Source organism: Leuciscus leuciscus (genome assembly GCF_965113295.1).
Source record: "Leuciscus leuciscus genome assembly, chromosome: 11".
In the NCBI taxonomy this organism is placed as follows: Eukaryota; Metazoa; Chordata; class Actinopteri; order Cypriniformes; family Leuciscidae; genus Leuciscus; species Leuciscus leuciscus.
Window position 1 is genome coordinate 14,272,735 of NC_138735.1, and position 25,659 is coordinate 14,298,393.

General features: G+C 40.9%; 2 protein-coding genes across 5 annotated transcripts in view; one reads left to right on the forward strand and one right to left on the reverse strand.

Moving 5' to 3' along the window:
• The window catches only part of myripb (myosin VIIA and Rab interacting protein b), a 269,944-nt gene extending 260,623 nt beyond the window's left edge, over positions 1-9,321 (forward strand). For all 4 annotated transcript variants that reach the window (XM_082183983.1, XM_082183985.1, XM_082183982.1 and 1 more), the window contains one exon: positions 9,180-9,321. In XM_082183983.1, coding sequence (XP_082040109.1) covers positions 9,180-9,226 — 47 coding nt within the window. In that variant the 3' untranslated portion in view covers positions 9,227-9,321. The remainder of the gene's footprint in view (positions 1-9,179) is intronic.
• Positions 9,322-9,468: 147 nt separating this feature from the next.
• prlh2 (prolactin releasing hormone 2) lies at positions 9,469-13,449 on the reverse strand. The gene is made up of 2 exons (XM_082184033.1): positions 13,267-13,449; positions 9,469-11,988 (listed from the first exon to the last, which is right to left on the reverse strand). Exons 1-2 carry the CDS (start codon positions 13,430-13,432, stop codon positions 11,801-11,803), a joined length of 354 nt encoding a protein of 117 aa, XP_082040159.1. The 5' UTR covers positions 13,433-13,449; the 3' UTR covers positions 9,469-11,800.
• Positions 13,450-25,659: the final 12,210 nt, after the last annotated feature.

Here is a 25,659-nt window from a genome sequence, read left to right on the forward strand (position 1 = left end):
CACTTAAACCTTCCAAACAGCTAAAACAACAACCATTAACAGAGAAAGAGTTTAACAACAAAATCATTGGCAAAAAAACTACTTTTTCTAAATCTGAGGTGTCCTAGAGAGGTAATCTGCTGTACAATTTTGTGACCCAGCTTTGTACAAAATTTCTAAGTCAAATGGCTGGATGGCTAAAAACCATCTGGTGATACGGGCATTTGTGTCTCTCATACGGCCCAACTAGGCCAATGCCCTGTGATCTGTCTTAAGTGTGAATTTGCGTCCCACCGGGTAGTATCTTAAAGCGTCCAATGCCCATTTAATTGCCAGACACTCCTTCTCAACTGTAGAATACCTGGATTCTCGGGGAAGTGCTTTCTGCTGATGTAGGCAATCGGTTGGAGCTGCCCTTGACCTTCCTGAAGCAGTACAGCCCCAATGCCATGTTCAGAAGCATCGGTCTGTACAGTGAAAGTCTTTTCAAATTCGGGACTCTGTAAAACAGGCTCTGTGCATAAGGAGTCCTTTAGGTCCTGGAAAGCCCTCTCACATTCCTGAGTCCAGTTAACTTTATTTGGCTTGTCTTTTTTAGTTAAATCAGTTAAGGTAAAGGCTTGTTCAGAGAAGTTGGGGATAAAACGCCTGTACCACCCCACAAGTCCAAGGAAAGAACAGACCTGTTTCTTGGTCACTGGCTGTTCTGCATTCTTGATGGCCTCCACTTTCCCCACCTGTGGACGTATTACTACATACCCTAGGTATTGTGTCTCAGTCCTGGCTAGGGTGCATTTGTCTGGGCGGATGGTTAGACCAGCATTCTTAATTCTCAGTAGCACTTCCCTCAGATGACCCATATGCTCTTGCCAAGTTTGACTATAGATGATTATATCATTTAAATATGCAGCTGCAAACTTCTCAGTCCCCCGGAGGACCTGGTCCATCATCCTTTGGAAAGTAGCTGGAGCTTCGTGAAGCCCAAAAGGAAGGACACAGAACTGAAAATGTCCAAAGGGTGTTTTAAATGCGGTCACCTCCTTGCTCTCCGAACTTAGTGGAACCTGCCAATATCCCTTGCAGAGGTCAAGTGTGGTGAGATACTTTGCTCTTCCAAGACTCTCCACTACCTCATCCACTCTTGGCATGGGATACGTGTCAAATTTGCTCACATTATTGAGCTTGCGGAAATCCAGACAGAATCTGAGAATGCCATCCTTCTTAGGCACTAGGACAATGGTATTGCTCCATTCACTGGTTGAAGGTTCAATCACACCAAGGCTCTGCATGGTCTACAACTCCTCCTTCATAACTGGCAGAAGTCTTTCTGGGACCCGGTATACAGGCTGACGAATGGGTTTGGGATCTTTGAGAGTGATGTGATGGTGGATAACGCTTGTTCTGCCAGGTCTCTCCATAAAGAGTTGGGCTGGGATGAATTGTAGAACTTCTTGCCTTTGACCATCTTCCAGGTGCTCAAAGTTCAGCTGACTGTTCCCCTGACGACCAGGCAGGTATTGTTCCTCTATTTCCTCCTCAGGAAATATGGTTCCCACTACTTCCTCAGACTTAGGTTCTGGTTGTGTGGAACACACTTCTTCAACATGTTAACATGAAAGATTTGCAAGGGCTGGGTCCTGGATGGGATGGGATCTCTATCTCATATGTCACAGGACCCACTTTCCGCTTTATTTGGTAGGGGCCCTGCCACTTAGCCAGCAGTTTATGCTCACTCGTTTGTAACTACAACAAGACCTTTTCACCTGGCTCAAATGTACGGGATCTGGCTGTTCGGTCATACCATTCTTTTTGTCGTTTTTGAGACTGCAGGAGATTTTCAGTGGCCTCCCAACTCACCCTCAGTACATCCAGAGAACCTCTGACATGGTGAGCATACAGCAGTTCAAATGGCGAGAACCCTGTAGATGCATGAGGCACCTCCCTATAGGCAAAAAGGAGGAATGGAAGCCACTTGTCCCAGTCCTTGCCCTTGTCAGAAACATACTTCTTCAGCATAGTTTTCACGGTCTGGTTGAAACGTTCATCAAGACCATAAGTCTGAGGATGGTAAGGGGTGGTTCGTACTCTCTTTATGCCCAGCAATTGATATACTGTTTGTAGGGTGTGGCTCATGAAGTTTGGGCCCTGATCTGTGAGCACTTCCCGAGGTATGCCAACCTGCGAGAAAAATCGTAGGAGTACAGTAGCTATTTGCTTAGTTGTGACCTCTCGTAATGGGTATGCCTCAGGGTACCTGGTAGCAAATAACCAAGATAAATCAGTTCCCTCTCTGACTCTTCTCCACAGGCCCAACTACGTCAACTCCTATTTGCTTAAAAGGAGTGTCAACTACAGGAAGTGGTATAAGGGGTGCGTTGGCAGGAGTACGGCCCAGCTGGCATTCTGGACAAGATTTACAGAACTCCTTAACCTCACTGTACATCTTTGGCCAGTAAAATATTTTTGCAATTCGCATTATTGTCTTCATAAAAGCCAAGTGACCTGCCCAGGGAATAGAAAGCCCAAGTTCTAATACATCCTTCCTTTATGCCTTAGGTACTACCAGTTGCAGTCCGTCTTCCTTACTCTGTCGGTACAAAAGACTATTTTGTATGGATTATGGATTTATGTTATTTTGTCTGAAGTCAAAGCGTTAGTCTCAAACTCTGATTGAGGAATCATGGTCTTAAAAAAATCAAAATGAATCTTCTCACAGTCTTTTTTTCTTTGTTTTCTTATATATCTTAAGAAGCTGTAATACCCTCCATGGAATCAGTAAAATTTTCAGAAACACAATGATGCTTAAATCCTACATGTCTTATAGATGCAGTACTCTGTGTACTGTAAGTGTGATCACATCATGAACCTGCTAAAATCCCACAGGCAACAATTTCATGTGGTTCAGAAAAAAGAGCAGCTTTTTCTTCCACTGATGTTGAGGAAGGGGGAAAAAAATCTATATTCACACCTAGTGACATTACACATTTTGATTTGAAAAGAAAGGTGGAATGAGCAACCAGTGAAAAGGTGCAAAACTTAATGCACCATGTAGAGACACTGGGAGAAGAAAAGAGGGTCCATTAGAGAAGAAACAGAGAGTCGGCCAGCAGTATTATCTTTTTTCCTCTCTTGTATTTTTCTGCTTAATCTTCCTACTAATCAGGGTTTCTGTTTAGCGCTGCCCATTGATATGACCATGATTCATCTTGATTTCTTTATTTCACATTAGCTGCAGCTTCAAAGGACAAGCTTACTTTTCCAGTTCAGCTGTTAGTCACACAAATCTACCAATAGGAGACGGTAACAGCTTGTACAAAGCCTGAAGTGGTTCTTTAGTCAATGTTGCATGTTGTAATACTGCTGAAACCATGTCAATACATCAGAAAGCTGAACAGTGTGTTGTATGTTTACATTAAAGTAAAAAAAAAAGAAAAAGAACATTATGTTGTTGACTCATACACGTCATTTAAAACCATTATGACTTTCTTGTGTGAAACACAAAAGAAGATGTTTTGCAGAACGTTCATGCTGCCCTTGAATTTTTTTTAATTATTAATTAATAAAGGAGTCACCGCACCAAGTTACATATTACAACCTGTACTCACCTTGCATTGTCATAAAAAGGTTAAATTATCTGATATTTTCCAAGAATTATTGACCTTGACACAGTCATGAGAATCTGCAGAGGTCCTCACTATGATATAATTTGCTGTTTAAGGTTTTTTTTCTGCATGCTGGTACCGGGCACCGATATGGAACCGGTAACGGAATGTAACCGGACCGAATCAAAGCGCAAATTTCGGTGCCTCATTTCGGTGCTACTTAAATGCCTCAGCTGTCTGTTGAAATATATACGTAAGAAGTATCATCACCGCATGTGAACGCTAGTTAACCCTTTGACACGTACGATCGTTCACACCGGTGTGATTAGACCGTTCAGATCACGTGATCATCAACTTCTAAATTCAAATCTGCGTTCGCGCGTTGGCTGGCGCTGAGCCAGGGACAGGCACTCAGCGCTATCATATATCACAACTATTCAGTGTTTTCAACCAGATAAGGTTTATTTTAAAATACACACAGATGTCTATGGAAGCGGCAATAACAATCCTTTCAATTATAAATGGATGACGTGTTTAGATACACATTGTGTAGGTAACTATAAAATGTACTCTATTCTTCTCACACTTCACCAGCCACTTACTTTGATGTATTTCGGGAGAAGTGGATGAATTGGTGTGTTGTAGGCCTAAATCTGACAGATTCAATTCTCTGAACTGCGGTGCATAGGCTACTACCCAGCAAACACATTTACGTTGTGGCAACGTCTGTGCAGTGCATTTCTGCTATGGCAACGTCGCTGTCTATGTGCTCGCAACATTGCAACAACGTAGAATTGTAAGACGCGACAGGGCTGTAGCAACATTGTTGCACGACATTCAGCAACTGAGAGACGACGTTCTGACAAATTTTTTTTTTGCTAGATAGGCCTATAGAAATCCCCCATTTAGCATTTTATGTTATGAGGTTATTTTTTTATTAATCAGATGTTAGATAATTATATACTTTTTAAATATTGTTTATCCTTATTATTTAATGGGGCTATCGGTAAATTAGCCTAATTATAATCAACACGTACCTGCAAGTGTACACTTTGATGAGTAAAAATTAAAGAGCTTACGTTAATTCAACTTTATTATATGGTAATCAAATTGCTCAAAGTTTCCAAAAGTCATACATTTGTGAATAAAGAAAAAAACTAAATAAACAAATTTTGTATTTATATAAAGTTTAATAAATAAAACATAAAAAGCAAAGATCAGAACATTTAATGAACAAAACCGGGTTCTGTACATGGCAGACAGGGGAGCATAGTCGAAAGCCGGACGATAAAGGTCCGTAACCGGAATCCGTCCAGGAAACATCCACAAATCCAGAGGACCAAAGAAACGAATGAGACTAAATAGCAGACAAATAAAATGAAAAACTAAACAGTGCGAGCGAAGCTACATTAGTCACATTAGAAAATGAAGTTGTAGGTTGTGTTTGAATAATTACGAATCTTATTTAGCTGAGGTAAATTAAACGCAATACTCGCGTATCCTTGCTCGATGAAGAATGAGACAACACAATGCTGATTTTCACGCTTCAGGGCAGTGACGAGTACATATGTAGTCCAGTGGTTGTCAATACCATAGACAGTATATAAACTGGACACAGCGACTCCATTGGATTCAACGGAGACAATTAGAAGCACTAACTTCCTGATGGTCGAGCGTACTGCGCAGACTCAAACTTAGCTCAACGACGTAGATGTGACGTGAGCAACCCGTCTATCTACTAGTAGCTGTGCCAAGAGAAATCTGAATCATTCCCTTCCGAAACTTGCAGAGACGGAGAGTGTGAGTAGGAGGTGTCCATAAGCTAGCAGCAGGAGAAACTTTTGCTAAGTATTCTGTTTAATTACTTTGTCATTTTGCCTCCACGTCCCCCCGATTGCGCGCGAGCTTCTCCTCCTGTCCATACGGTAATCTCTCTACTGTGCGACAGAGAGTCGCGTGGTTATGACGCAATCGTTAGCCTATTTTTACAAAAACTGCTTCTACGGGGCCATAACATAAGATACAAGGTAAAGGAGCCTTTAATACATTTTCGTGTTTCTTTAGAAATAAATAATGGACAAATGGAGTCTTTAAACGCCTCAGATGTAAAGTTATTTGCTGTCAAAGTGACGCCAAAATGAATGGGAGTCAATGGGATGCTAACAGCAGGTGATGGTCCGCTAGCCAATGGCGGCGCCCGGGGAAACTTCAAAATAATATGAAACCCTGCCCCCCTGGTCAAGACACCATAGAGCTGGTAAGTCCCGCCCCTTCCGCTAACCCCACTGGACCTCTAGGTTGAAAAATCGTCAATGCAAGTGAATGTGAGAAAATAATAATTTTCTGGTCCCGTTTGAATTTTGCCATGAATGTGAACATATGTTGTCTGTGAATTTTTTATATAATTTTTCGTGTGAAGAATGCTACAATTTAGCGGGTAGAAGTTTGATACGGTTAGACTTTGTGTGAGAGCACTTTGTGGACTACAACTCTTCGCTGCTTTCGACGCGTTTGATATAAGAACAGCCCATTTTTGTTTGAATGGTGACGTTTGGGTACAAAACACACAGGCATCTCGATCTGTCTCCATAGATTATCGCAGCATTAGCACCGTGATTTGACAAGTGGAGGAAAAATGTGTTATGGGGTGACGTCACATAGGCGACATGTAGTCTTTCTCGTTAAGTCTTTTCCACAACTGCTAGCCAAAGAATCATACAATATACGGTCAAACTCGTAACATGAAAAATTATATAAAAAATTCACACACAACATATGTTCACATTCATGGCACAATTCAAACGGGACCAGAAAATAATTATTTTCTCACATTCACTTGCATTGACGATTTTTCAACCTAGAGGTCCACTTGGGGTTTTACGGATGTGCGGGACTTACTAGCTCTATAGGCACAACCTTAAGCAATGGCCCTGAACGGTGGTGTAATGTCAACATTGTGACAACGCTGTAACAACCTTCACCAAACAACGTAGTTATAGCAACCTTTTAGCCATTTTGTTAAAACGTTGTTAGAAGGTTGGGTCATTCTGTGTTTGCTGGGTAACGCCCATTGTGTGTTATAGATCAACTAACATGAATCATGATCATTATTAAGGTTTCTTAAATGACAAAACACATTCACTTACATGTATTTAAGAGTAAAAATATCAGCCAAGGATTTACTGACATGTTACGCAACAATTTTTTTTCCGCGTCATGTTTAGTGTGGAAATGTAAAGTCGATGTCCCTACAATAACAGATCGGCGTAGGCTACATCTCATAAATTATTCATTCAAGAACGTGGCTTAGGTTTTATTGTGAATTTGTCATGTACATTTTTTGTGTTTTGAATTTAGACTACTTGTATTTAAATATTTACTTTACAATTTTTATATATTCAATTTTAAGATTTGTTATAAAATTAAAGCCGTTCTTTAATGTCATTCACCATCTTTTTGAGGCTCTCTTTTGTTTTTGTTTTTTAAGTATTGGTTCAAGCACCGTTTAGGCACCGGTACCATTTTAAAAGTATCGATTTGGGACTGGTAAAAAAAAAAAAAAAAAAGATACCCAATACATGCTGGTCACACCACATGACTTTGATTTGGTGGACCAACGGATAAAAAAAAATATTTATTTTTTATTTTATTTTTTATTAGTAAGCAGTGAAGTGGTTTTGTTAAAAATTTGATTATGTTAAACTAAGGTCTTTACAATAATTACATTTTGTTTACATTTATAATTAGTCTTTTTTCTTCATTATGGCCCATAAAAAAAATATCTGAATAAATTAATTTTACCTCTGAAATTAAAAGTGCTCATCATATAAAAGATCTACTTAAGGTATTGGTTTCTATAAATTCCATTTGAATAGATATGAATAATATATTATCCATATTTTTCATGTTAATTCGTTAATTTTAACATGTACATTTTTAATGTTAAAATGTATTTGTAGTTTCACCATGTAAAAATTTGGGGTAAGAATCTTTTTAAAAATGTTTGAAAGAAGTCTCTTGCTCCCCAAGTCTGCATTTATTTGATCAAAAAAGAGTAAAACAGTAATATTGTGAAATATTATTACAATTTAAAATAAATGTTTTCTGTTTTAATATATTTTCAAATTTAATTTATTCCTGTGATGGCTAAACAGAATTTTCAGCAGCAATTACTCCAATCTTCAGTATCACATGATCCTTTTAAATGGTAGTGTGTATGTTGATACCTATTACATTGTACATTACTGGAAAGCAGGGGTCTCAAACTCTGCTCCTGGAGAGCTTCTGTCCTGCAGAGTTCAGCTCCAACCCCAGTCAAACACACCTGAACCAGCTAACCAAGATGTTAGTGCTGGCAGGTGTGGTGGGACATTGTTGGAAGGCCCTGTAAGGTGGCCCAGTAGTGCACAACACAACGAAATTTAAACAACACAATGGAAAAAAGCCACAACACAATGGAAATGGTCATACGCTCACACACAAACGGGGCCTATATGTATACATAAATGCGGCGCTTTGTTTTTTTTAATTAAGCGATGTTAGTTGAATGAGCCGAGGGATTTAATGCAGGTTGTAATGATCTAACGAAATCCAAATTTTGATATCCAATATATTTTTATATATGAACCCTTGCAATTTCTTTTTTGGAGCAATACATTATCATTGTTTTCCACATTCAACCCATTTCATGGTGCCTTTTCTATTTTTTTCTATATTTACATCCACATTTTTTAACAGTTTCTAACACCGGAACTTGGCACATATTACTGTTGAATTCATTTCACAATGCTGTTTGGGGTTCATACTAAATTCGGGGTTCATAATAGAGGTAATGATCTAACAATATTAGTAATTTTAAACAGTTTTTACCGTACCAGGCTTTTTTAAATGACACTTTAAATTTGCATAGCTATATAAATGACTTGGCTAATGGTTTAAAAAAAAAAGGGTACTGCAGTAAAATGTCAAAAATGTGTATTTCGTTAGACCATTACCTCTGGTATAAAGTCCTTAACTTTAACATACCCTCTATAGTGGCCTAGAAAGGGAGTGGGAGCATTTCCGTTGTGTTGTGGCTTGTTTCCGTTGTGTTGTGGCTTGTTGTGTTGTGGCTTGTGCACATGGTTGCCAGACTGAGAAGATCCTAGGCAAAAATAATAGGAAAATATTAGGCAGAAAATGTATGCGCACTGAAACGAGCTCTGTGGCAGACTTCTACCCCACATTCTAAGCGAAAGTGCGGGACTCGTAGAATGACCGCAAGTGTTTAGGGTGCCTTTTGGGACAGGGCCGAACTGAAGTCTGCAGGAAGGTAGATCTTCAGGAGCAAGGTTGAAGAACCCAGCTGTAAAGTGTTACCAATGATGTAAGGATTAACATTTTTGCGTGAACTATCCCTTTAAATTTCCTTCTATTGGCTATAACAATCACAGGAACAGCTTATTCAAGATTCATGTAATTAGATTATCCAAAAGTACATTTTCGTTCAGGGCTAAGTGTTAAACACATCTGCACATTAAACCAATATATCATTATAAAAATGGATGTCCTTAAAAAAAATTGTTTTCTAAGAGTGTGTTTTGAATTTCTTCTACACAGAAACGGAAGTCAAATCTGAGCCGCAGGTGAGATCTATAAGGCCATGAGAAGAGGACGTGATCTCTGTGATCCTCAGATAGGCTATATTGCTCAATATCACACCACTTGTGACTGCTAGGACCATCAGGCTGTTCCACACCAGTGCCTTGATCTAACTTCTGGTCCTTCAACCTATGTAGGGTTGATATAAATTCTGACCCCAAGAACTCTACCAAACCCTGGAGCTCAACTCCTCCGGTAACCAGGGGACCTGATTCTCTCTCTCTCTCTCTCTCTCTCTCTCTCTCTCTCTCTCTCTCTCTCTCTCTCTCTCTCTCTCTCTCTCTCTCTCTCTCTCTCTCTCTCTCTCTCTCTCTCTCTCTCTCTCTGTCTCTCTCTCTGTCTCTCTCTCTCTCTCTCTCTCTCTCTCTCTCTCTCTCTCTCTCTGCCTTAATGGAGACCAAACTCCTACAATGAACCATCACAGAGGGTTGTAATTGTAGATTTAAACTCATGTAATTACTGTATGTGTAACAATGAACAATTGTAAATGTTAAAAATCTTGGACGTCACCTCTTTTTCTAACGTTTGCTGAGTGTTGTACATGTTTGAAATCTGTATGTCGGCAATGTAACTAGAAAAAAACCTCTCGGGATGACCAATGTGACCTTTATTTTATTTTATTATTATTTTGTTTTGCAAAGAAGCTGGAGCACATTTGGTGAAAGTTTTAAATGTGTGAAATGTCTATGTGAAAGTAAACAAAATATCTGCAGGACCTGTTTGATTTTCATTGTCATGTTTCTGTTCTGCTCGTATCTGGTGCAAATATCTCAGGTTTCTTTTTCCGATGGTCACTTTTGGAGTTGTTCCTTTGAGGTGCTGTATAAAAACTGCATTCAGCATCTAAAACAACTGTGAAATGTATAATTTAGTCTTTATTTTATTTTCCTAAAAATAAGGGTCAAGTACTATTTGAAAGCACTCAACCACCTTGCCATATAATGAGTTTTTGAGTGTGTTTGCATGAATCATAAACCCCCTGTGTATTCATATTTATGTTTGAATCAATCTCAGATATCTATTGATCTCTTGAGTATGAACATCAAATCACTGCTTTCTCCATGAGAAGCACTCTGGTAATGCGTCCACAAAGGTTATGGCCGTGTTGACTTGTTAATTTATTCATCTGAAAACCCCAGTTGTTATTCTTAGAGCACTGCTCACCTAGAAAATCATGTACATACTTAAAATGTCATTTTGGACATCCTAAAACATTCTGCAATGTTTCTGTGGTGCGGATTGGTTTGCAATTGATAATCCATAGCAATAGTAAATATAACATTTAGCAAAATGCTGCAATAGCACATGTTACAACTTCACGCTTATGATAAGCCAAACCACCAGTGTGTTTGATCACAGCATTATGTTCTCACAGAGATAATCTTTATGTTTGTGATAATGCTATTTAGCCTGGACATTTGTACCACAATACAAATCACAGTAGCTTACATTTGCTACTGGGCAAGAAATCTGACAATAATAGCTGAGTTATTCTTCTTTTTGAGCATTTTATTAAGCAGGGATATCCACCTCTTTAAGCAGAATTACAGCTGTGCATCATATTGTCTTAGTGAGTGACTAAGATGACGTCTGTGCTGTGTGATGTGTGTTCAGTCACACAAATTGGCCCTTTTAGCTCAGAGAAATCACAGAAGCATGAAAGACTGATCTTTAGTTACCTTGAGATATTCCACAGAACTGTCTTTTTTTTTTTTTTTTTTTTTTTTTTTTTTTTTTAGCCAATGGAGAATAAACTAGCATGCAATATACAATTTGCACCATCATCCCAAACTTTGTCTTCTCGATTCCACTCTCTCTACAGAGGAGCTATTCAGCATTCATGCTCTTAAACGGGTCCTGCTCCTTGTTGTTGTCTATGGCAATGTTAGTGTATAAAAGCATGTATCGCGTTTCTAATAGATGTAAAATATCCCATGAAAAGCACAGTCAAGAAATTGAAAATGTCCTACAGTGTCATGTATTTTTCTATTTGAAAAATCGAATGCATATTTACATTTGAATGAGGTATAAAAAGACAAGAAATGAAATATCGTAGGCTTTTCAAGTGTATTTTGGGTTTGTCATGAATGAAAGGGCATTAGCCTGCCTCTTATCAGAATGTCCTCTGTGTAATTTAACCACAAAGTTTGAATGGGGAGTGTGGAGAAAATATTCTGTAGCGAAAAGAAAAAAGCCAATGAATTCTCATGTGCCAAATTTGTTCTGACACAAGCAGTGTTCAAATAAATATGAATAAAGTTTGCATTCCTGAAGAGATTCGGAGATGTTTGTTTTTCTTTGGTAGGTTATATTTTAATTTAATTGTGGAGCAGTAGTTTGCATAATCTATTACAGTAAACTACTAATAAGAGGAAAACATATACATACATTTGTACATTTATTTATTAATATAGATTGCATATGTAATATGTACAGATATTTTCACCTGCCAGTCAGTTTATTTGAAATGAATATTGAGAGGCACACAGCCATGGAGAGAATGATAAAACTGTGATTAGTTATACACACTAAAACACATTGGAATATTACAGGCAACAGGTTGCTGTAGGTAGTAGATCTCACGGTAACCAGTCTGACTCCTCTTGTGCCAGCGCGTTCCGCAAGCTCTCTTTATTCCTGAGAGTGTTCAACAGGAGCTCCAGAGATTTGACCACCGGCTCCAGATCACCTCCGCTCTGTCTCTTTCCAAACCGCCCAATGGGTCTCACACCGCGACCCACATACCAGAACGGGTCAATCTCTGGACCTGATTGGGGCAGGTTAAGACAAATGTCACTAAATATGCACTATTAAGTGTATATTTGGCATATGCATGCATATAACAAATCGTGTTTGTCTATTTGTTGTCAAAAATTAATCTAATTCCAGTTTCACTGTTATAGGCTATAACAACCAGAAATATCTTAGTAATACATTATTTAAACACATTCAATGTCTTATGATCAGTTTTATGTTCTTGTTATAAAATGCATTAAAACAAATAAGCAACACCAAATTTCACATTTTAGAATGCATAGAATCCTCTAAGTACATTTATTTTATTTTATTTTATTTTATTTTATTTTATTTTATTTGGTAACCTAAACAATGTGTCTTGGTCAAATCTATTAATTAACTGGTTTTATTCAAGTCAAAATATGACTTGATTGTCATATTTCATCATTTAATATGACTAATATGACCAATGAAAATAATTTTTATGAGTTAAATCAAGTTCAAATTGTTTCTTAAAATAGCAACAGCACAGTGATTTGACTAAAACACGGTAAAAATGCTACAATAAAAATTGTTACTTGGCAATTTATCTGCCATATACAGTGAAAATTTATATTAGATTAAAGAGAACTATACTTGTAATTTTACTGTAAAACACTGTACATATAGGCTATAAACTGATTATAGACTGTATTTATTTCCACATAGTTTGCAGTCAAAATGTATATTTTGTAAGCAAAAATAAGTCTCCTGATTATGTTTGGTAGCTATGCTTAATTGAAGGACATTTTTGAGGAAGCGTTGGCCATCTATTTTACCATCTGCATTATTAATCAGTATTTTGTATCAGTATTTTAAAGCCACAAAGCAGATTTAAGCAATTCAAGCAGGTTGGCATATTAACTTTATACCAGTTAATGAAATATAATGTCATTACCTATAACATATACAGGCGCAAAAATGCTGTTAGTGTCACTGATCTTTTTTCATCCATTTTATTTACTGGTAACCTTAAGATGTTCTTTTACATTGAATTTACATGTTAATATTATGACCGTGATTACAATTATTAATGAAAACATATAACTGACTACACAGTGCATTTTAATGCATTACGAATTTATATTATGTAGCCTATTATGAATATTTTTTTTTAATCCATGAACGTCTGAAAGCTGCTCCACTGACTGACATTGCGTGCATATCTATCTGCCATCCAATGTTAATTCAAGTCTCTTGAAGCTGAATACAATGAATAATAAATTCACCACAATGAAAAAAACTGATCGAGAAAAAAAAAAAAACTTACTTCTGTTATCAACGTTGTGGACGATGTGGAGGTCGTGCTCGACTGTGGTGCCGTGTGCAGAGGATTCAGTGGCGGACAGAACGAGCAGAAGCAGGAACGCGACGGTCCCCAAGCGCGAGCCAATCAGGCACTTCGTCACGGGCCGAGTGAAGGCGGCGGGCAGCATGCTGAGTCTGAGACAGGGCACTGCACGACACAAAGAGCTATGGCAGTAAGCACAAAACTTGTATTTTATTCTATTACCAGCATAGTATGTATACAACGATTAATTCAAGTAAGAAATTATTTTGTGACTGACCACAACATTGAAAGTCATTTTAAGGGTCATATCAGATAGAAACTGCACATTTTGTGCACTAGTAACTGTAATAATATTTCTGTTGAGAAATTAACTTTAGAAATCACCATACACATTTTTACTTAACAGCTACCTCTATTGATTCAATCAGAAAGAGTTGTTGAACTTACATGTGTCTTCAGTAACACCTGTGTTCTGGGGTCAGAGTCCAAGTAATTCAGGAATGTGAAGATGTCGTGCTTATATATCGCAAGGAGTCTGTCACAAAATGGATTAGATCACGTCAATCTTGCAGGACATCCCTCCTTACACACGCACACCTCCCGCCTCCCACTTCCCCCCCCTTCTCCTCTCCTCCTCCTCCTCTTCTCATCCCCCATCAGCATCTCCACTGCTTTGATCCCTTGACTTGGACCCACCGCAGTGAAAGAGCGATGAGAGAACTCGTCCATTTGTGAATCAGACACGTTCTGACGCACTTCATCAGCAGATCTCTGACACACACATTAAGTAAAAAAAAAACAACAAAAAAAAACATCAAATGCCACATGTTGACTGAGATTTCGAATTTGATAGCTACAGCAGAAGCCAATGATTTATATTTATGAGCGAATTATTCCTTTAAATAGTTCATGTTTGATTCAAAGTACTCAGCAGTAGTGAGAATTTACCAACAGTGGTCCGAGAACCACAAACTGGCGACAGGGTGTTGGGCACCCAAGGCTCATCGATATACAAGGGCAACGAAGGCTATCCCTTTTGGTCCAAGCCAACAGAAGGTCTACTGTGGCACAAGTCACTATAGGCTATAGGAGGAATGTGTCACAGCATAGTGCATTGCACTCTGCTGTGTATGAGGTGCGTAGCCGCAGACCAATCAGAGTGCCTATGAAGACCCCTGTCCACCGTCGAAAGCGCCTACAATGGGCACGCGAGCGTCAGAACTGGACATTAGAGCAGTGGAAGAAGGTCGCCTGGTCGGATGAGTCCCATTTTCTTTTACATCATGTGAACGGCCATGTACGTGTGCGCCATTTACCTGGATAAGTAATGGCACCAGGATGCACTGTGGGTCAACATCAAGCCAGGTAAGAGGGAGTTTGATGTTCTGGGCAATGTTCTGCTGGAAAACCCTGAGTCTGGCCATTCATGTGGGACATAAACTTGACAAGTGCCACCTAAACATTGTTTCAGTCTAGGTATACCCTTTCATGACAATGGTGTTCCCTGGTGGAAGTGGCATCTTTCAGCAAAATAATGCATCCTGCCACACTACACACATTGTTCTAAAATGGTTCGAGGAACATGATGAAGATGTGTTGCCCTGGCCTTCAAATTCCCCAGATCTCAAACCATTTGAGCATCTGTGGGATGTGTTGGACCAACAAGTTTGAACCACGGAGTCTCCACCTCGAAACCTACAGGAAGCATATCCTTTAATTCCTTCATTTATAAAAATGAATTTATATATTTATTTATAACGCTAAAATCCACGCCAACGTTCATATTTATAAAAATGGTCTTTACCGTGGAAATGTGCTTAGCAGCACGTCAGGGTCTAAGCAGGCACACTCACAGAGTCGGATAACTGCAGGTATTTGAAAATCCAAACAATTCTTTCCACTCACCATATACACAAGTAAATGATCTGGACGTTGGCTGTTGCTCTTTTATGTTAATGATATGATTTAGGCATTTACAAGGCGGAGATCTGCAACCATTCATCTGCGCACAATTTCAAGATAATTTGCAATTTATAGATTTCACTTCTGGAAACATTTTAGAAATGAGGCCCTAGAGTACACTCCACACGGCAGCACGCAGTGGACCAGCAGCATTTTAGGCAGGTGGTCATAATGTTTTGGCTCATCATATATTTATTTTTAAGCATGTAATGTTTGATCTTTGTGCATGTTTGATCATAAAATAAAACCATAAAATAGTTAAAAAATAAACATAAAATAGTTGCCGATTTTGAGTGTCTAGTTCTGCTTCTGTGTTGCAGGTGCAGACAGCAGTGAGCATTAGGTGCAGGTCTATGATGAGGAGGAGAAGATAGCCCCACCATCGCACATGGAGCAAATAAGGCCTAAATCCATCAGCATTTATCACCATAATGATTACAAATATGAGATGTCCCCAAAACAAACAGATGCACCACAAATAAAATCCTCTTTTCTAGAGTATGCATCCAATGAGATGCTAGAGATGAGCTGATGTTCCAATAATCTGTCATTATGGGCTCAAGCACTGAATGTGCTGGAGCCCTACTGTGTTTTTTTCTGATATTATTTAGCATGTTCAATATTGTGAATAATGTATATATAACGTTGTAAACAATTGCATTTTGTGGACACAACAAATTTTGTCAAATCCGAGCTACATGGTGTGATAACTTAAAAATATCATCTGCTCCCATTTGATCACAGTGTGTCTTTTGTGCTTACAGATCCTAAAACAGACACTCAAGTGTGACTAGCTTTCATGGCTGATTATTGCTGATTTCAAGAACCACAGGCTAGAATTATTATAATTCCGTTAACACCTGCAATCTTCTAATTATTTGCTATATCATACCATCATCTAAAAACATGACTGACAAATATTTGCTTATGAAATGTATGGTCATGGCCCCCTGTTAACCTCTTTAATTACTGAAAATTTTGTATATGTGGACACCGGAACAATCTGAGATTATAACTAGGAAAGGATTGTTTTTCAAGTAAATATGTTATGATTGACTACCACAATAACATTTATTACATCCAATTTGGATGGAATCCACACAGTCCCATTGAGTAACATACAGTATATTGCCAAATGTTTTGTGATGTCTGCCTATACATTCACATGAACTTTAATGACATCCCATTCTTAATTCGTAGGGTTTAATATGGAGTTGGCCCACCCTTTGCAGCTATAACAGCTTCAACTCATCTGGGAAGGCTTTCCACAAGGTTTAGGAGTGTGTTTATGGGGATTTTTCACCATTCTTCTAGAAGCTGGACGAGAAGGCCTGGCTCGCAGTCTCCGCTCTAATTCATCCCAAAGGTGTTCTATCGGGTTGAGGTCAGGACCGTGTGCAGGCCAGTAAAGTTCCTCCACACCAAATTTGCTCATCCATGTCTTTATGGACTTTACTTTGTGCACTGGTGCGCAGTCATGTTGGAACAGGAAGGGGCCATCCCCAAACTGTTCCCACAAAGTTGGGAGCATGAAATTGTCCAAAATGTCTTGATATGCTGAAGGATTAAGAGTTCCTTTCACTGGAACTAAGGGGCCAAGCCCAACCCCTGGAAAACAACCCCCCTCCAACAAACTTTACACTTGGCACAATGCAGTCAGGCAAGTACCGTTCTCCTGGCAACCTTTAAACCCAGACTCGTCCATCGGAATGCCAGACAGAGAAGCGTGATTCGTCACTCCAGAGAACACATCTCCACTGCTCTAGTCCAGTGGTGGCGTGCTTTACACCACTGCATCCGACGCTTTGCATTGCACTTGGTAATGTAAGGCTTGGATGCAGCTGCTCGGCCATGGAAACCCATTCCATGAAGCTCTCTACGCACAATTCTTGAGCTAATCTGAAGACCACACGAAGTTTGGAGGTCTGTAGCTATTGATTCTGCAGAAATTTGGAGACTTCTGCGCACTGTGTGCCTCAGCATGCGCTGACCCCTCTCTGTGATTTTATGTGGCCTACCACTTTGTGGTTGAGTTGCTATTGTTCCCAATTGCTTCCACTTTGTTATAATACCACTAATAGTTGACCGTGGAATATTTAGTAGTGAGGAAATTGCACAAATGGACTTATTGCACAGGTGGCAACCTATCACGGTACCACGCTCAAATTCACTGAGCTCCTGAGAGCAACCCATTCTTTCACAAATGTTTGTAGAAGCAGTCTGTGTGCCTAGGTGCTTGATTTCATACAACTGTGGCCATGGAAGTGATTGGAAAACCTGAATTCAATGATTTGGAATATCATTGAATTGGCAATATAATAGACCCAATACTTTTGGCAATATAGTTATATGGTAACTTGATGTTTTTAATTACATTTGGATACATCTTTATTTGTTCATTTATTTATTTTGTTTGTTTAAATGCTATATATAATACATGCTATGAAAATATATTTTTCATTACTAGTTCATGTTAGATAATGCATGTTAGATAATGCTTTACTAATGTTAACATCCGAGAGAGCTTATTGTAAAGTGTAACTGGAATCATCAATCAGTTTTATAATTTCAAGCTTGTATATGAATATATGTAGTTTTAAATGTAACAATCGCAAGTGAAAGTTCTATAGTTAAATATCCAGAACAAGGAATGATTTGTTTTCATACGATTACAATTTTTAGTCATTGAAACATGCCAATCTCTAAACAAACCCTCTCTATTAGTTCATCTAAACCTAATCTTATTACTAAACTAAGCTATGAAGCGAGTGAATGGACTTTTTCTAGCTGTGTGGCTTTCATTGAGACTGTGTGTTTGACAGATTTATTAAGATGTTTCACCCCAAAGAGACAGCAACTTCAATCATTCCCATTCACCCCGTGCTGTTTTGGGGACATTTGGGGTGTAAATCTTAGCCTACACAGAGAGTGGGTTGATACAAGCATTGATCAACTGTAGTTTTCTCTGCGATAAAGTCCAGACTAGCAGCCATCCTCACAAACTGTTCAATGAGCAATCACGTGTGTCTAACCAGTGTGGGTGTGTATGTGTGTGTGAGCAGGCATGACTTGCAGAGACAATTATTGTGAAGGCCAGAATCAGTATGCAGTTCAGTGGTGCATTTTAAACACACCTGATTAGATTTTTGATAACTTTTATAACGTATACACAATCTTTGAGAATGCAGCTATTTTTATTCTGACTCATTCTTCTGTCTTGATTAATGTGGACACAGCATAATGATTGGTGCAATATTATTAGTCACTGCACAGGTAAATGTCCAGCATATTAAGCATATGCTGATTGCTTAAATGCATAGTTTCTAGGCTTGTAACATCAGGACAAGCATTCTTTTCAAATTAATTGATATTAATAATTGACTTGCATTTTGCAGAAATTGTTAGACCTTGTAATGCTTAACCCTGGAAATCAAAATCAGCTTAGTTAAAATAACAAAGGCCATGCTGCTGCAAGAATACATTAAACCCCCCAATGCAGATCTCAACAGGTGGTGCTGGGGAAGAGGAGGTGTAAACAGAAGTTTTTTTTTTTTATTTGCAAAACAATATAGAGGGAAATTATTTCACATTATTTAAAGGGGTCATGAACTGGATTATTTTATTTTATGTTTCCTGATTTTTACATCAAAAATGGTCATAATTTTGAAATAAAAGGCATTTTTCCCCTAGCCCGATTTTACCCCTCTGATTTGAACGCTCTGTTTGAAGGGGCGTGTCTGCTGTGAGACTTCAGTGTAAACTGATTGTGTAACTGATTGTGTGTAAACTGATTGTGTAAACTGCTGTGATTGGCTGACATGTTTGCATACGAAATAGCTAGTATTGTCACAGTGTCTGGTTGTGTTCCCCAGGTCTCCACTAGATGTCCTCCTTACCCCCACGGTGTCTTGCACTAAGAACTTCATCTCCCACAATTCTGTCTGTAAATTACACCCAGGTGTCTGTAGTTTGTAATCACCAGCTGTCTATCGTTATCCCCTTGTCATTCATGTATTTAAAGCCCTGTTTGTCTTGTGTTCCTTGTGGATCAATGTTAGATGTCACACTGTTTTGTTCCCGAGTTTCCTGTCTCCAGTCAAGTTGGTTGTTTTATGTTTTTGGACTGATATTCTGGATTTTGACCCTTGCCTGTTTGTTGATTACCCTTTTTGGATTGCCCTATAATAAAACCCCGTTTACTGCATTTGGATCCTGCGCCTCTCTTCAGTTTTAGCGTGATCGTGACAGATTGATCCACCAAGAGATGGATCCAGCAGGACGGGGTTTTGCGCCCGGTTTTTCTCGGGAGAGAATTGCAAGGTACGCAGCCTTAAGGTCTCTCCGTCAGAGGGGGACCGACGTATCGAGCTTTGCGCTCAAATTCAGCGCTGCTGCGGAGGGACTGACATTGGGAGAGATGGCTTTAAAGGACTTATTTAATGTTAGTCTGGATGATCCCTTGCCTCGGTGGGAGATGAAGGGGCTGGAAATTTTAGATTTTCCGGGCTTCACGAAATATCTCCACCATCGTGCTCGGTGGGATGCATCGGACCCGCCTGCATCATCGCTGCCCAGTCCAGAGTGTGCATCGCCGCTGCCCAGACCAGACACCGCTCAAGCCCCAGAACCCAGTTCAGAGCCTGCACCTCACTGTCGTAAGCGACGGAGGAGAAAGACCCCCGATTCCCCCAATGTCCCGGAAACTTCCGCTGCGGAGGAGCCGGTGGCGTCTGTTCCTGAGCCTGTTCCGGTGGTCCCTGTTCCGGTGGTCCCTGTTCCGGTGGACCCAGTTCCGGTGGTCCCAGTTCCAGTGGTCCCGGTGCCGGTGGTCCCAGTGCCGGTGGTCCAGAGTCCGATAGCTCCAAGACACAGGAGGAGGAGAAAGGCTTCCTCCGTAACTGTTCACGTCACGTCTGCCCAGCCAGAGACTGTTCACGTCACGTTTGCCGAGCCTGTGTCACCGGACAAGATGGCCGCCGCAGAGCCTGTGTCCCCTGACAAGACGCCTGCTGAAACGATGGCCGCAGCCGAGCCTGTTCACGTCACGCCTGCCGAGCCTGTGTCTTCGGACAAGATGGCTGCCGCCGAGACTGTTCACGTCATGTCTGCTGAGCCTGTGTCTTCAGACAAGATGGCCACCACCGAGCCTGTTCACATCACGTCTGCTGAGCCTGTGTCTTCGGACAAGATGGCCGCTGCCGAGCCTGGGTCTCCGGACAAGATGAACGCTGGGCCGGTGCCTGTGTCTGTTCCTGAGCCGGTGCCTGTGTCTGTTCCTGAGCCGGAGCCAGTGTCTGTTCCTGAGCCGGAGCCAGTGTCTGTTCCTGAGCCGGAGCCAGTGTCTGTTCCAGAGCCGGAGCCAGTGCCAGTTCCAGTCCCTGAGTCGTTGGTGCCAGTTCCAGTGCCAGTTCCGGTGCCTGAGCCGGTGGTGCCAGTTCCAGTGCCAGTTCCAGTGGTGCCAGTTCCAGTGCCTGAGCCGGTGGTGCCAGTTCCAGTGCCTGAGCCGGTGGTACCAGTTCCAGTGCCAGTTCCAGTCCCTGAGTCGTTGGTGCCAGTTCCAGTGCCAGTTCCGGTGCCTGAGCCGGTGGTGCCAGTTCCAGTGGTGCCAGTTCCAGTGCCAGTTCCAGTGGTGCCAGTTCCAGTGCCTGAGCCGGTGGTACCAGTTCCAGTGCCAGTTCCAGTCCCTGAGCCGTTGGTGCCAGTTCCGGTTGGGCCAGTTCCACTGCCAGTTCCGGTGGTGCCGGTGCCAGTTCCTGAGCCGGTGGTGTCGGTGCCAGTTCCTGAGCCGGTGGTGCCAGTTCCAGGGCCAGTTCCAGTGGTGCCAGTTCCTGAGCCGGTGGTGTCGGTGTCGGTGCCAGTTCCTGAGTCGGGGTCGGTTCCTGTGCCATGGCCGCTTGAAGGGTCGTCTCCTTCCTGGTCTCCCGAGGGTTCGTCTCCGCCCTGGCCGCCCGAGGGTTCGTCTCCGCCCTGGCCGCCCGAGGGTTCGTCTCCGCCCTGGCCGCCCGAGGGTAAGTCTCCGCCCTGGCCGCCCGAGGGAAAGTCTCCGCCCTGGCCGCCCGAGGGAAGGTCTCCGCCCTGGCCGCCCGAGGGAAGGTCTCCGCCCTGGCCGCCCGAGGGAAGGTCTCCGCCCTGGCCGCCCGAGGGAAGGTCTCCGCCCTGGCCGCCCGAGGGAAGGTCTCCGCCCTGGCCGCCCGAGGGAAGGTCTCCGCCCTGGCCGCCCGAGGGAAGGTCTCCGCCCTGGCCGCCCGAGGGAAGGTCTCCGCCCTGGCCGCCCGAGGGAAGGTCTCCGCCCTGGCCGCCCGAGGGAAGGTCTCCGCCCTGGCCGCCCGAGGGAAGGTCTCCGCCCTGGCCGCCCGAGGGAAAGTCTCAGCCCTGGCCGTCCGAGGGTTCTTCACCGCTGTGGCCGTCCGAGGGTTCTTCACCGCCGTGGCCGCCCGAGGGGTCTTCACCGTCCTGGCCGCCAGAGGAAGAGTCTGCGCCATGGTCGCCGGATGAACTGCTCGCTCCGCCCCGGCCGCCCAATGGGCTATTTGTGTCATCCTGGTCCCCTTTGAATCTGTTACCCACTGTTTCTGTTTCCCTTCATGGACCTGGCCCCCCGTCCCTCCCCCTGATCCTCCACCGTGCCACCTCCCTCCTGAACTTTTGTTTTGTTCCATGTCCTGTCTTGGAGTGTCTGGGAGCCACTCCGTAGAAGGGGGGTTATGTCACAGTGTCTGGTTGTGTTCCCCAGGTCTCCACTAGATGTCCTCCTTACCCCCACGGTGTCTTGCACTAAGAACTTCATCTCCCACAATTCTGTCTGTAAATTACACCCAGGTGTCTGTAGTTTGTAATCACCAGCTGTCTATCGTTATCCCCTTGTCATTCATGTATTTAAAGCCCTGTTTGTCTTGTGTTCCTTGTGGATCAATGTTAGATGTCACACTGTTTTGTTCCCGAGTTTCCTGTCTCCAGTCAAGTTGGTTGTTTTATGTTTTTGGACTGATATTCTGGATTTTGACCCTTGCCTGTTTGTTGATTACCCTTTTTGGATTGCCCTATAATAAAACCCCGTTTACTGCATTTGGATCCTGCGCCTCTCTTCAGTTTTAGCGTGATCGTGACAAGTATTACATGTTGAACTCTCTCGAAAACTTTTACTATGTTTTTACTATTACAGCTATCGAGATTAACGAATCGTGAAAAGTATTGATTATAGCATTATATTTAGATCTATTCCCATCCTATGAGAGGTTGCAGTGATGAGCATTGAACAGATGACAGACAGTCTGCTGATCGCTTGAATGAAGTGATCTCATCACTGCAACGCAATTTCTGCACTCTCATGAATGCTTTCACCAAATAACAATGTAAACACGATGTAAATACAGTAAGAGCTTAGTTGTGCAGCGTGACAGCGTCACTGATTTCATAACGAGTTTTGACAAGTGTCCAGATAAGCCTGCGCTGTGTGATTGACAATTGGGCGATTGGATATAATTTAATCACAGTTTAAATAAGATTATTTTTATCCTATTAAGAGAAACAATGTCACTGGCTTGATTTACTGATGCATAAACAGTATTGAATGATTTTGAGAGAAAGATAATTTGTCTGAACACAGATGAGGCATTAGAATAAACATGGTTACTTACAGGTTTGTGGCGTTGCTGGCAGATCCATATCGTAAAAGTGTGTTTGCAAAGCCTGCGTCGAAATTGCGACTGATTTACCAAATAATCCACAGTGAAATGCACTGAATAGAAAAAAATGCACTGCTGAGACATTCACATGGTTGAAAAAAAACCTTAGCATTAGGATCCTTTGGAAGGTAATGATCTTGTGTCGATCTTTTCTCATTCTCATGTCACTATTCACTAATGCGCCAGTGGGCGGCGCCAAAGACACGCTGATGTACAGTAGACGTAGGAGTTGATATTCTTCTGCAAAGGTGGTCTTTTGCTGCACTATGACATCATAAGTCCCCACTTTTCAGATCCTGTCGTTTTCTGGCCTTGGTTTCAATAACAAGGAACTTTTGAGGTTTGAAACTTACAAGTCAAGTCAAGTCAAGTCACCTTCATTTAAATACCGCTTTTAACAATATAGATTGTTTCAAAGCAGCTTTACAGTGACAATGGGAGATTAAAGTAACAGAGATTGTTTTGGCTTTACAGCAGCTCTAGAATAAAGTTATTGTATTTTACAATTTATACAATGTTTAATAGGGAGCCAATGCAGTGTTGACAGAATGGGGCTAATATGGTCATAATTCCTGGTTCTGGTAAGAACTCGACCTGCTGCGTTTTGAACCAGCTGTAGTTTGTTTATTAAGCGTGCAAGGCAACCACCCCATAAGAGCATTACAATAATTTAGCCTTGATGTCATGAACGCATGAACCAACTGTTCCGCATTTTTCACTGAAAGCATATGTCGTAATTTAGATATATTTTTAAGATGGAAGAATGCGGTTTTACAGATACTAGAAACGTGACTTTCAAATTAAATATTGCACACCCAGGTTCCTAACCGACGACGAAGACTTGATAGAACATCCATCAAGTGTTAGACAGTATTCTAGGTTATTACGTGAGGAAATCTTTTGTCGAATTATTAGAATATCTGTTTTTTCAGACTTAAGTAGTAAGAAATTTGTCATCCAGTTTTTTATATCAGCAATGCATTCCATTAATTTTGTGAATTGGTAAGTTTTGTCAGGGCGTGAAGAAATATAGAGCTGAGTATCAGGATATTTTTATTGTATAACGACCTCAAACTGTCAAAAGATCAAGGAAAATTTTCAGTTCATGACCCCCTTAATAAACTGTATATGTGGACTTTATAACTTGTTATAAAAATGATACTTTTTATATGGAGTTTCTTGACTACTTTGTGACTGAAAAGTCAAGGGACAGGTTTGTCACTATATTTTAATAATGACCCCAAAAAGTCACACTGTAATGTGCTTTCAGTTTAATGCTGTTGACAAGCCTTCCACAAGAGACATATTTTGCATAATAATAGTCATAATGTGAAAGCCTCTCTTAAACCAACGGTAAAGAATTAGTGCCTGTGTTCTTTTCCTCAGCAACAGGCATGTTTATCATATTTGCTGCTGTTGATACAGATTATTCTTGTTTTGTAACGAGTCAGACATTTTCTATTGAATGTTATATTACATTTTTTCTGAATTGCTAAAACACATTTCTCGAAACCATCCCCCACTTTCTCAAAACCTTAAACACACTCTTATGGCAAAAATCTAACAATTCTCTCAAAATCATTTTATCTGTGATCAAAATCAAATATGCTTTCAGATCTTACACACAGCCAGTCAAAATATAAACACTACAGATCATTCATTAGACACTACATCAAAAAATGGAGAAGGCAGTTACAGAAAAAAAGGCATATTGTAACACAGTAATTACGTAAAAAAAAGTAATCGCAACTTACAGTAAGGTGAGTATATTGTATACTCTATGCACTGCAAGTATATTGTACTGAATACTACAGTTTTTTTTACTTTGCCATAATACTAAAATAGTTCAAACTGTAGAAAATTCTTCAGATTGTTCACATGCACAGAAATATTTGTAGATACACACACATGCTGTAAAAAAAAAAAAAAAAAAAGTCAGTGCAACAGATGCACAGCAGCTATATTTACATTGGACTGAACAAAAATATGCTCACAAACAACAGTAAACTGATTTTTTTTTTTAAGTGTTAACAATTAACCATTGAGGTGTTTGGCCAGGTGGCAATTAGAAAAAACTTTAGTGAATGTCTGTATATTGAGCACTTGCATACTGTAAAAATACAGTAGTCTTACAGTAAAATACAGTAAAGAGTTGAGCAACTGCAAAAGCAAAGTCAGTGAGAGAGATTCATTTTGCCTCAGCATCATGTCTTCATGTTGGGTCCGGCCTGAGGACTTTGTCCACATCACAGGCAATGTCGTCTCTTGCCAGGCAAAGGGAAAAACCCTGTAGTTTGCCGGATCCAGCCTTGACAACACTGTCCACACCTTGCTTTTTCTCATCCTCATCCTCTTCCACCTGTCCTTTTCAGATTGTTTCCATCTATTGTTAATATCAACATTCAGTGCACCTGTGCCACCTGTGCACTCTGAACTGACTTATTTTGTACAGTTGGTTTGATCGCATCATTAGAAATGTGTGAACAATTTTGAGTAGTTGTGTGTAAACGATAACAACCGTGTTTTAGTTGTGTTTAACTTCTGCCTGCCTGGGGTTTAGCATTTTGCAAGACACGTGCATCACAGTGCAATATGTTTTTTAATGAGTGAGAATGTGTTTGGAGTGCATGAGATTTGCAAATGGTTTTTAACTGCCTGGTTCAGAGAATGGGGTTTAGTGTTTTAGCAATTCAGAAACACAAATATCCAAAAACCAATATTAGAC

What these genes read in the sequence shown, in the direction of transcription:
- prlh2 (XM_082184033.1), bottom strand. Translation starts at nt 13,432, where the DNA reads ATGCTGCCCGCCGCCTTCACTCGGCCCGTGACGAAGTGCCTGATTGGC. An exon ending in CCACAACGTTGATAACAGAA is followed by an intron (nt 11,989 to 13,266) that starts GTAAGTTTTTTT and finishes TGCCCCAATCAG; the next exon opens with GTCCAGAGATTGACCCGTTC.